Source organism: Chiloscyllium punctatum, chromosome 10 (assembly GCF_047496795.1).
Source record: "Chiloscyllium punctatum isolate Juve2018m chromosome 10, sChiPun1.3, whole genome shotgun sequence".
Lineage (NCBI taxonomy): Eukaryota > Metazoa > Chordata > Chondrichthyes > Orectolobiformes > Hemiscylliidae > Chiloscyllium > Chiloscyllium punctatum.
In genome coordinates this window covers 45,829,316-45,841,801 of record NC_092748.1, presented here as the reverse complement: position 1 = coordinate 45,841,801, position 12,486 = coordinate 45,829,316, and the positions used below count along the sequence as shown (strand labels likewise).

At 42.3% G+C, this 12,486-nt stretch overlaps 1 protein-coding gene across 1 annotated transcript in view; it reads left to right on the top strand.

Annotated features, from left to right (window-relative positions):
* itgav (integrin, alpha V) overlaps nucleotides 1-12,486 on the top strand; it is a 129,787-nt gene that overhangs the window by 90,676 nt on the left and 26,625 nt on the right. Inside the window, exons 18-22 of the mRNA XM_072579051.1 lie at nucleotides 893-1,030; nucleotides 1,909-1,976; nucleotides 2,126-2,273; nucleotides 3,720-3,812; nucleotides 6,731-6,810. Of these exons, the coding sequence (XP_072435152.1) occupies nucleotides 893-1,030; nucleotides 1,909-1,976; nucleotides 2,126-2,273; nucleotides 3,720-3,812; nucleotides 6,731-6,810 (527 nt within the window). The remainder of the gene's footprint in view (nucleotides 1-892; nucleotides 1,031-1,908; nucleotides 1,977-2,125; nucleotides 2,274-3,719; nucleotides 3,813-6,730; nucleotides 6,811-12,486) is intronic.

The window sequence follows — 12,486 nt, the reverse complement described above, 5'->3', positions numbered from 1 at the left end:
TTCTCTCACCAGAGAGACTAAAGTTTAGAAATGGATTACCCTGGAATATTTTCTGGTGTTGGTAGATGGTGTGCTAAAAAAAAGTCATTCTGGAATGTACTATATATCTTTACAGACAAGGAAAAGCTAATAAGGGAAGTTTTTTTAAAAAATGTGGAAATTCCAAAATAATGAGGACCTTCATTAACAGGCTTTTTTTCTATAACCAGTAGGTTGCAGGATATAATTTTGTAGATATCCTTTGAGCCCAGTGCTGAAAAGTTGCAGTTTGTCCTCCAGATAGTGACTAAATTAGACACTATTTAGAAGACAAACTTATATAAGTGAACTTTTCACTAAAAGCTAAGGCAAAATTTATCTCCTCTTTCTCTTTTTGATAATTAATATACTTTGCATTAACCTGTTTCATTTTTTATGCAAGTCTGCTTCAGTAGAACGTTAATTGAATATGAACAGCTGCAAATACCAATGTACTTGGGGGGGGAAAAAAAGAGGCCTGTTGTATTATAAGAGGGAAGTGTCTGGTATGCTCTATACTTGCTGCAGCATGCACTGAAAGTATTTCTTATGATCTGCTGTATTGCTTTAAACTGCTGCAGCACCAGCGTTTTGTGATGTGGTTTTTACATTTGATCCTGATTTCTGTTTGCTTTTAGATTTTAAGTAGTCCCAAAGATAGTCATTATTAACATCAGTACTTTTGCCATCCGAACAAACCTGGGAATGTCGAGCAATTTATGATGACACTGCATTTTCTAATGCAGTTATAAAATTTTAAAATGTCTTGGTTTACCATGAAGCATATAATGTGCTATAACTTTCATCATTTAGCTTGTAGGAATTTATTTGTGTTTGAAAGATATAAATGAAGCATTTATTTTTTAATTTAAAGGATGAGAATGAGTTCAGAGATAAACTGACTCCAATTGCTATCTATATGGAGTATAGCCTGGATGTACAGACCCCAACAGATGGGAATGGACTTCAACCAATCCTCAACCAATTTACCCCAAATAATATCACCAAGCAGGTCAGTAACCACCACACTTCTGTCTGTGAATTTGCCCCGACATCTGCATGTTTGGCAAATCTTCTTTTCGCATTTTTTTTTCTGAATTGTATTGACCCAATGGCTTTAAAATGCTTAATGTTGCTAAAATCAACTTTAATCCCTTTCTTAAATTTATTTCTCTCTGTCCCTTTTCCCAAAGCCCTCCAAATACTCAGGCCACGGACCATTCCCTGGCCATGAAAGCAGGTAAGGAACCTGATTGACCCATACATCACTGCAAACAACATGGTTTTAGGAGAAGTGCAAAAGCAGTCTGGTTGACTGCCATTAAATATTCCTGTCCTGGTAGGCAAATGCCAGGTTTCAACTCATTACTATTCCATTTGCCTTTGTCCATGCCTCCCCATCTTCTCTCTGATATATATCTAAGATCAGGCACTCTGTGTGATCCATAATGACAACTTTTAAAATTACTCATCATTCTGGTACATCTTGGCCAGTTTGAGATCCTATTTAATGCAAGTTGCAAGATTTTGAATAATCACTTATTCAGGTGGCGTGAAACTATTTATTTACAGTGCATGACTTTGTTTTGTTCAAAACATAATCTGTGCAGGAACTTGAAAGAAAACCATTTGTTTCACCGTTCATCTTAATGTTGTATGTATCTCCTGGAGATTGCTACAATGCAAAGCTATCACTCTCCATATGGATCTTCAAAAACTCTGCTCATCTATGTTCTTTTAGCGGAGGAAATAACATTTTATTTTTCTCCTGGTTACCATTTATTCTAAATTTAAGTCCATTTGTATTCTGGGGCAGAGAGTGATTTGACCAAAGTACCTACTCTATTTGTGGTTCATTATGTGATAGTTGTTTAATTTATTCTTTCTCAGGCACGTATTTTACTGGATTGTGGTGATGATAACATCTGCAAACCTGATCTTAAATTGTCTGTGAGAGGGTATGTTCAAAAAGATTGCAACTCGTCTTTCCGTTAATTTGTTAATACAACATTATTTTAATTAAATTTTCAAACGAGTTTCACTTTTTTAACATGCAGTATAATACTTGAAGCTCTTAATTTAAAAATGATGCTTCTGTCCTCTTTAGGGATCGAAAACAATTGTACATTGGTGATGATAATCCCTTAACCCTACATATAAATGCGCAAAATGAAGGTGAAGGGGCCTATGAAGCAGAGTTGTACATCATGTTACCACAACAAGCGGATTATGTTGGGGTTGTTCGCAATAATAAAGTAGGCAATTTGGTTTCTTTTGTTATTAACCTTGTGGTGGTACACAGGACTAAAATTTATACCACACCATAACCCACTGCAGGCACACCTACAGAAATGTTATTATAAGCTTCCAGCACAATGTCTCAGATTTGACTAAATGCAAAAGGGAAATAACACAAATGGTAATGTTATAATCCTAAAAGAGCATTCTGGCATTATAAAAAAAGGGAAATGTTGATTAACTCAGCAGAAATATGTTTATAATATAAGTGGAATTAAATGTCCCCCTCTGGGAGTATGTTTGAAGTTAGGTAAGGGCATTTAAATCAGCAATCTGCTTCTTCTCACCTCCACTCGATTACATTTATGGCATGAAGACTTATGAGTAGTTTCTAACTGAAATATGTAAATAGAGAATTAATGCCCACTTCAGGACAGCATCCTATAGCCACTGTTCAATACTGGAGGTGTCACATGAAAATAACATGACAATCGAGCAGACCTTTCTTAGTGAAGGCAAAATAAGGCTCTTAGAAACTTTCTAAGCAGAGGGTGACAACCCTATTGCCTGGAATAAGTTCCACCCTACGTGTGTAGCTAACCAAATCGTTCCATCGATAAATATAGTTGTAGGCATATAGTATCGGTATTTTATTTAGAATGCTTGGATATTGTAACGTTATTGGTATGACATTAAATTATAGTTAACTATTATGATAACATCTCCATCATTTTGATGAAAAGGATAGCAGGTACATGGGAACACCACCATCCTAACTGAGTACATTATCACCATTCCTTCACTTGGCCTGTGTCAAAATCCTGGATTTCAAGTTTCCTCGACGACAGTTAATAATGAGAGGCTTTACATAGAACATAGAACAATACAGCACAGAACAGGCCCTTCGGCCCACGATGTTGTGCCGAACATTTGTCCTAGCTTAAGCACCCATCCATGTACCTATCCAATTGCCGCTTAAAGGTTGCCAGTGATTCTGACTAAAGCCAGAGTTGGAAACATGGCCATCAAGTCTGGGCATTTGACACTGGTAGCAAATACTGAACTAGATTAACTTAAGTGCCTTGATGACATTTTCATGATAAAAAATAATTAACAAGGAAATTCATAGAATCAGTCAGTTAGTTGATCTGCAATAAAAGAAAAGTTGGGCCTTGAAATAAAATTTCCTGGAAACAAAATGGTTTATAGTTCAAATGCAGAAGTAGTAATATGTTTCCATAATTATTAAAGATTTACTTATTTAACATTTGGATAGTTTATATTACTATTGAACTGGCCTTGTACAGATGTGTGGCCAGGTTAACAGGCTGAGCCTGTTAAGCAATTATATAACCATGTATAATATAGCAAGAACTGCAGATTTTAGAAATAAATTGGGGAGTATATGCTCTTCTCTTATGGTTGGTGCTAAAAGTTACGCATGTATAATCTATGTTTTTCAGAGTCTTACAAGATTGTCTTGTGCTTACAAGACAGAAAATCAAACACGGATAGTAGTTTGTGACCTTGGAAACCCCATGAAAGCAGGAACAAATGTGAGAAAGTTTATCTTGATACTTGAGGAGTTATTATTCAGAGCTGTTCCTCGTTCCATTGTATCAATTACAGATAAAGTTCTTTGTATCACTCACCACCACAGCCCTTAGCCTCCCCAATTCTTCACCTTCTGTATCTGTTGCAAGATAACACTGTCCCACATCTTAATTAGAACTGTGCTTTCAAAATTCAAACCATTTAGCCCTTGGCTCTCCATTTGCCACATTTCTGCTGGTACTGATTTGCTTGACTGCGCCCACACCTCCACCTTTTGATGCTGTAGTCCTGAGTTAATCCAGTCTCTCTTTCTCCCATCCTGGCTGCAGTTGTCATTTTTGCTCCCTGAAATGATAAGGATTCAGTCTTGAGATAACTGATTTAACCATTCATCACTGGATCTGGCTGGACCATTTAAAATGCTATCAGCTTCTAGTTCCATCTGGTCGTTATTCAAAGATCCAAACTAAAATGCAACGGTAATCCAGAACTTTTTTCATAATTTAGGATATCACTATAAACCCCGACCCCTCGCTTTGATCCTTATCTCCAACAGTTAGTTTAAAGAGGCCTTTTTCATTAAGATTGAGGCCATCAGATCACCTACTTCTACCACATAACCCCCTTCTATGCCCACCTGGACGAATGTTCCCCTGCCCTAATTCTGAGCCCATACCTCTGTTTTGTTTGTTTCTTCTTTCATGCTGTCTCTGAGCTTATATTGTTCATAATAACTAGCTCCTGTTTGCTCAATCTTATTCCCACTAAATTGGTGATCCCATGGTTTCTCTTCCTGGTCTCCATGTTAACTAAGATTATAAATGGCTTTCTCAAGGTGTTTTACTCTTTCCTTTAAATCTGCCAGAATTGCCTATCTCCACAAAGAAAACTAACCCTTATCCAAGACATGTGACAACCAGTGTAATTGTGACAAAGGTAAACTTTCCCTCCTTTATTTGCCTGCAGCTTTTGACATGGTTGTCAGCATCATTATTCTCCAGCATCTTTTTAATCTTGTCCATTTAACTGGGACTGTTCTCCCTTGGCCCTTTCGTCTCTCTCCACTCATAGCCAGAGAACCAATTACTGTACAATGGTATTTCTTCCTAAAACTGCAACATTTACCTCTGATGGCCCTTAGGATAGGAGTGAACCCATACACTTCTATGGGAAAATTACCTCCCCGGCAGACCCCTGGTCCCGGGTTCTGGAACATTCCATTTAATAAGATTGGGCCGCAATAAGCAGTGGGTAACTGAAACCGCAGAAAACAATTCCGTGGGTATGGCAGTCACCCTGTTATGTTTTCATTAACTTCTTTTATAATATCAAAACTAAAGGTTAGTGATTGACATAACTAAATTGAACACCTTAGTAAAACTTGCTTTCTTTTCACGGAATCATTCTTAACATAATATCACTTTAGGGTTTGAGATGTTGTGCCTCTATCTTGTGGATTTGGTAATCATTGATTTGAGTGGTGAGTTGGCACACTGCACGGATGTTGTGCCGCCTTGCATGTACTATTGCTGCTGTAGCATCACTTGATGTTGGTTTGATACAAATGGTAGCATAGCAGTTGTATATGGCACTCTGCCTACTTAATTTACATGAACTAATAGTTCCTAAATCAAAATGAAATAAGATGATCTAATTGACTATGTTCAACTGACATCCAGAATTGAATAAGATGAAATTTCCTCCAGTTACATATTTGGAGGACTGAAGCCATTGATTTCAGTTCCAACATCAAATTCCACTCCTTAACTTCGTCACTTTCCCTGATAATGTTCAAGATTAGACTAGTCATTTTGCAACATCAGTATCACATTGAATCCCAAGATTAGAATTTAACTTCTTATTCATGCCTTCAGTGACAGCACCTGTTTCAATTTTCATGACACTATCCAAATTTGCTCCTTCTCAGCTCATCTGATGCTAAAAGCCTTATTCATGTCTGTGGTATCTCATAAGTGAACGGGTCTTGGTAAGCTAAAGGTTCAAACACTGCCACTTTTTAACTCTCACCAAGACCCTGATGAGTCTTGTGTTCACTGACCTGTATTGGCTCCCAAACAAACAATACCTTGATTTGGATATTATCATCTTTGTCTTCAAATCCCTCCATGATTTTGTCATCTAACTTCGTAATCATCTCCGGCCACCACAATCCTATTAGATCTCAGTGTTCCTCTAATTCTGGCCTCTTGTGAATCCCCAATTGTGACCTAGGCCCTAAGCTCTGCAATATGCTTCATACCCTCTCTGCCTCACTCTCTCATTTCCTCCTTCAACCCACTTCTTGTCTCATGAAAATTACAAATACTTCTTTCTGTCACAATTAAGCAAGATAAATGAGCGCAACATAAAACCATTGGAGCATGAATAATTTGTCTCATCTAACTTAAAATCTCTTCATGTGGCTTGCTGTCGTATCCCGTTTCATAAATGCTCCTGTCTAGCATCTTGGGATATGTTATTGTGTGTAAGTTGCTATATGATCCTAAGTTGTTGAATGGAATAACTCCATCATTTTGGTAAGACTGCTTCTTTGATGGAACTACAAAAATCAGGCCAGAACCTTACTATGGCAGGCCTCTTGGAATGACCCTGTCAGGCTGTCTCTAGCAGCTATTGAGCACTGGATTCCAGGCCTAATCTGGGATCAGAACTTCATTTTAAAACATGGAAGGGAATGACTCTTTCAATCACTACTTTTTGTCTATACTTGTTTGCCCATAGGCAAATTCATTTTAAATCAATGACTTGCACTTGGGAGAATGGAAGAGGCAGCAATTTGACAAAACATGTCCTTGAATAACTTTCCAGCTGCTTTTACTGTAACATTAGCTGCTGAGTCTAGAGGTCAGTTTGCTTTATCTTTGCCTTGAAAGATCTGAAACTGATTTTTGTTCCTTAGCTCTGGGCTGGTCTTCGATTTAGTGTGCGTGAGCTGCAAGATGCTGAGGCAGCTGTTACCTTTGACCTGCAGATTCGAAGGTAAGTTTCGGTTTTTCCCAACTATTTACCAACACTTATGAACATTATAGAATGTGAGACAGTGTTGGGGATGAAATGAATTATGCAGTGGGCAGACTTGCTCGTACTGGTCCAATTTAGATAAGTAACCGTGCGACGCAAGCCTTGAGTTATTGACTGTTTACTTGTGAGCTCACGGGGAGAGACAAGGTGACCTAATGGTCACAAGTCACTCCGATGAGTTAGAGAGTTGCGTGATTGTATTGGTTACAATCATTTAACAATTAGCAAACTGTTAATTGCAGTGTAATGAGTAAGTAGGCACTTTGCCCAGTCACTAGCCCCAGTCACGTAGTGTCTGGACAGTGTTGGTTAGTGGCTGATAAACAAGTGTTAGTATTAAAATAAATTCTTATAAAAGAAGAACATTCCCATGCTGGGAAAGAGTTTACTATCAGGTGTTAGTACAGCTACAAGGTCAACCGCCTCACTGAGCCTCGGAACGTACAAACTTAACAAGCAGACACTAATATGGGATTTAAAATGGATTTCGGGCTTTTAGTATGTGACAAGATGACTGTTTTGGTTATAACAAATCTCCCACAACAGGTTACCAAAATCCACATCACAATTGTTTCCCTCTGTTACTAAGGATAGTCACCAAATTAACTTCTATTTCACACATTGGCTTGTTTTTAATCATCAACATATGAACAAGGAACAGGAGGAGGTCACTTGATCCTTTGAGCCAACTCCCCCATTCAATAAAATCATGGATGATCTAAATTTACCCTCAATTGTATGGTGTGGGGTACTGACAACTCACTTGACTACAATTAATTACAAAGTAAAACTGGTCCTTACCCTTAACAATTTCTCCTTCGAATTCTCCCACTTCCTCCAGACCAAAGGGCTAGCCATGGGCACCCGTATGGGCCCCAGCTATGCCTGTCTCTTTGTCGGCTATGTAGAACAGTCGATCTTCCATAATTACACCGACGCCACTCCCCACCTCTTCCTCCGCTACATTGATGACTGCATTGGTGCCACCTCATGCTCTCGCGAGGAGGTTGAGCAATTCATCAACTTCACCAACACATTCCACACTGACCTTGAATTTATTTGGACCATCTCTGACATCTCCCTCCCCTTCCTGGACCTCTCCATCTCCATTAATGATGACCAACTTGACACCGACATTTTTTACAAACCCACTGACTTCCACAGCTACCTGGATTGCACCTCTTCCCACCCTACCTCCTGCAAAAATGCCTTCCCGTGTTCCCAATTCCTCCGCCTCCGCTGGATCTGCTCTCTGGAGGACCAGTTCCATCACAGAACACACCAGATGGCCTCCTTCTTTAGGGACCGCAATTTCCCTTCCCACGTGGTTAAAGATGCCCTCCAATACATCTCGTCTACATCCCGCACCTCCGCCCTCAGACCCCACCCCTCCAACCGTAACAAGGAGAGAATGCCCCTGGTGCTCACCTTCCACCCTACCAACCTTTGCATAAACCAAATCATCTGCCGACATTTCCGCCACCTCCAAACAGACCCCACCACCACAGATATATTTCCCTCCCCACCCCTTTCCGCCTTCCGCAAAGACCATTCCCTCCATGACTACCTGGTCAGGTCCACGCCCCCCTACAACCCACCCTCCCATCCTGGCACTGTCCCCTGCCACTGCAGGAATTGCAAAACCTGCGCCCACACCTCCTCCCTCACCTCAATCTAAGGCCCTAAAGGAGCCTTCCACATCCATCAAAGTTTTACCTGCACATCCACCGACATCATTTATTGTATCCGTTGCTCCCGATGCAGTCTCCTCTACATTGGAGAGACTGGACGCCTCCTAGCAGAGCGCTTTAGGGAACATCTCTGGGACACCCGCACCAATCAACCACACCACCCTGTGGCCCAACATTTCAACTCCCCCTCCCACTCTGCTGAGGACATGGAGGTCCTGGGCCTCCTTCACTGCCGCTCCCTCACCACCAGACTCCTGGAGGAAGAACGCTTCATCTTCCCCCTCGGAACACTTCAACCCCAGGGCATCGATGTGGACTTCACCAGTTTCCTCATTTTTCCCTTCCCCCACCTCACCCCTGTTCCAAATTCCAGCTCAGCAATGTCCCCATGACTTGTCCTACCTGCCTATCTCCTTTTCCACCTATCCACTCCACCCTTCCTCCCCCCCCCCCCCGACCTATCACCTTCATCCCCTCCCCCACTCACCTATTGTACTCTATGCTACTTTCTCCCCACCCCCACCCTTCTCACTTACCTCTCCACCCTTCAGGCTCTCTGCCTTTATTTCTGATGTAGGGCTGTTGCCCGAAACGTTGATTTTACTGCTCCTCGGATGCTGCCTGAACTGCTGTGCTCTTCCAGCACCACTATTCCAGAATACAATTAATTACAAGTAAAGGTCACTGAAGTGCCCCTGAAATGACTGGGGAGGCTCAGAAGGTGAATGTCAAAGTGATGCAGTCTCTTAATATTCAACTGCCAGTCTCAATGTGTGGAGTCAGTGTGTGAAATGACTGATGAAAACGTTGCATGATTGCTACATAGCAGAGTGAAGTGGCTAACAATTGCCCATTTGTCCACTTGTACGCACCATGTCACGGCTGAACATCAGATCTGCCTATCTGCTCCAATCTGCTAAAGTCTTGATATGCATTGCAATCTTGAGCTGGTTCCCTCAGTATCTGGCACCATTAACTGGCTTCCAGCCCAGTTAGTGACTTTCTACAATGCAGCCACAGTGCAGGGTCAGGACCCAGACAATGGTCGGGAAAGGGTGTCAGATAGCTCATGAATCCTGTGCTCATTGACTTACATTGGCTTCTGATTGAACAAAGCCTCTATTTTATTATTCTCATCCTTGTTTCCGCATCACTCCATGATCTCATGCCCTTTCTATTCTTGCAAGCGCCTACATCCCTCCATGATACCTGCACTCCACTACTTCCTGCCTCTAGCAAATTTCCAGTTTAATTGATTCTCCTGTGGCAGTCAAACCTTCAGCTTTTAAGGCAGTAATTTTCGTGGACCCTGTTGGCCTTGAGAATTTTGGTCGGGCATCCACAGGTGTGTTTGTGTCTGAAGGACCCAGACATGCTGAGTGTGTTCTGCCCGGAGACAGGTACATCCCCCTCAGCTTGAACTTCTACAGGGTTGAGAGCAACAAGCAAGTCAGAGGTGGAAGGCTTGGCAGATTGTACCTAGAAGAGACTTCTGGGGGGGAAGGTATGTGGTTTCTCCTCAGCTGGATGCTACAGTGAAAAAGGGGCATCCAGAATGTTCCCTTGCCTTGCAGTTTGTGTTGAGCACCCATGGCTGGAGCAATGGAGTGCAGGTCTGTGTATACATTCAGCAGATACTAATTATTGCTGGAACTGGTGCTCTATGGCAGCACCAAACCTGCCCGCAGATTTTGCCAGACGCTTGCATGCCGGTGACAGCATGGTACAGGATAGTGTTGGTGAAGTCTTCCAACTTAGTGGGCGGCATGGTGGCACAGTGGTTAGCACTGCTGCCTCACAGCGCCAGAGACCTGGGTTCAATTCCCGCCTCAGGCAACTGACTGTGTGGAGTTTGCACATTCTCCCCATGTCTGCGTGGGTTTCCTCCAGGTGCTCCGGTTTCCTCCCACAGTCCAAAGATGTGCAGATCAGGTGAATTGGCCATGCTAAATTGCCCATAGTGTTAGGTAAGGGGTAAATGTAGGGTTATGGGTGGGTTGCGCTTCGGCGGGGTGGTGTGGACTTGTTGGGCCGAAGGGCTTGTTTCCACACTGTAAGTAATCTAATCTAAAAACATTTTGAGTCAGTTTGCCCGTTGCCTCTGACAAACCTGCCTGCAGCTCCCGTGTCTATTTATGCATTTCAATATAGTTCTGAATTGCAGACACTATGAGGTCCTCTCCTGCCTGGGGCAGAGCAGATACCTTGTCTCTGGCAGTCACTGAGTGTGAGAGATCGAGGGCATTTCTTCTTCAACTGTGTTGACCAGATGTCCCAAACTATTCTCATCCCATTTGCCAGCAGTTGGCCCATATCCCTCTAAACCCTTCCTATTCATATACCCATCCAGATGCCTTTTAAATGTTGCAATTGTACCAGCCTCCACCACTTCCTCTGGCAGCTCATTCCATACACGTACCACTCTTTGCATAAAAAGGTTGCCCCTTAGGTCCACCACTTCCTCTGGCAGCTCATTCCATACACGTACCACTCTTTGCATAAAAAGGTTGCCCCTTAGGTCCCTTTTATATCTTTCCCCTCTTACCCCAAACCTATGCCCTCTTGCTCTGCACTCCTGCACCCCAGGGAAAAGACTTTGTCTATTTTTACTATCCATGCCCCTCATGATTTTATAAACCTCTGAGGTCGCTCAGGGAAAACAGCCCCAGCCTATTCAGCCATTCCCTTTGGCTCAAATCCTCCAATCCTGGCAACATCCTTGTTAATCTTTTCTGAACCCTTTCAACTTTCACAACATCTTTCCGAAAGGAAGGAGACCAGAATTGCATTCAATATTCCAAAAGTGGCTTGACCAATGTCCTGTACAGCCGCAACGTTAACTCCAACTCCTATACTCTATGCTCTGACCAATAAAAGAAAGCATACCAAACACCACCTTCACCATCCATTCAACCTGCAACTCTATTTTCAAGGAGTTATGAACCTGCATACCAAGCTCTTTGTTCAGCAGCACTCCCAAGGACCTTACCATTAAGTGTATAAGTCCTGCTAAGATTTGCTTTCCAAAAATGCAGAACCTCGCATTTATCTGAATTAAGCTCCATCTGCCACTCCTCAGTCCATTGGCCCACCTGGTCAAGATCCTGTTGTAATCTGAGGTAACCTTCTTCACTGTCCACTACACCTCCAGTTTTGGTGTTATCTGCAAACTTATGAACTATACCTCCTATGTTCATATCCAAATCATTTTTATATAAATAACAAAAAGTAGCAGACTCAGCACCAATCCTTGTGGTGCTCCACTGGTCATCAGTCTGAAAAGCAACCCTCCACCACCAACTTCTGTGTCTTCTACCTTCAAGCCAGTTCTGTATCCAAATGGTTCCTCTCCTCGTAGGGTGTGGGGAGTTTACTATCAGGCACCTTTCTTGGCTTAATCCACTCTACTTTGGGCCATTTTCTCTTGCGATTAGACAGAAGTTGTTTGGGGGGTGGGGTGGGCACGCAGAATTAAATGCGATGAAAGTATCTGGCATAATCTTTAGTGCTGGTGCAGCTGGAGGAAAGATGGGGAGATGAGTTGAGTGAGAGAGTAGGACAGTGGTCGTGCACAGAAGTTAGTGTGGGGTCACTGGGGTGGTTGAGAGCAATGAGGGGAGATGAAGCAGGGAAAAGTGAGTGTGGTAGACCATGAGACTGATTGATCAAAGGTGGATGCAGTGTCAGAGAGATATGGTACCATTTACTTTTGCAGAACAGAAAAACTCATTGACTTTCTTCCTGTATTTCTGGATGTTTCTCTGGACTGACCTGGGTGGCAACCTCAGACCCAGATTGGCAGAATGTGGTGGCATGGTCTCTTCTGGGGAAGTGGACAGTCCTCCCCTGCACCAATCCATCCACCAGTACTTTCAGCACCAGCAGCAAAGTGGAATACTAGTTTCCTTCTGTCTGACATTTCTGGGGCATTTCAGTGTGGGTC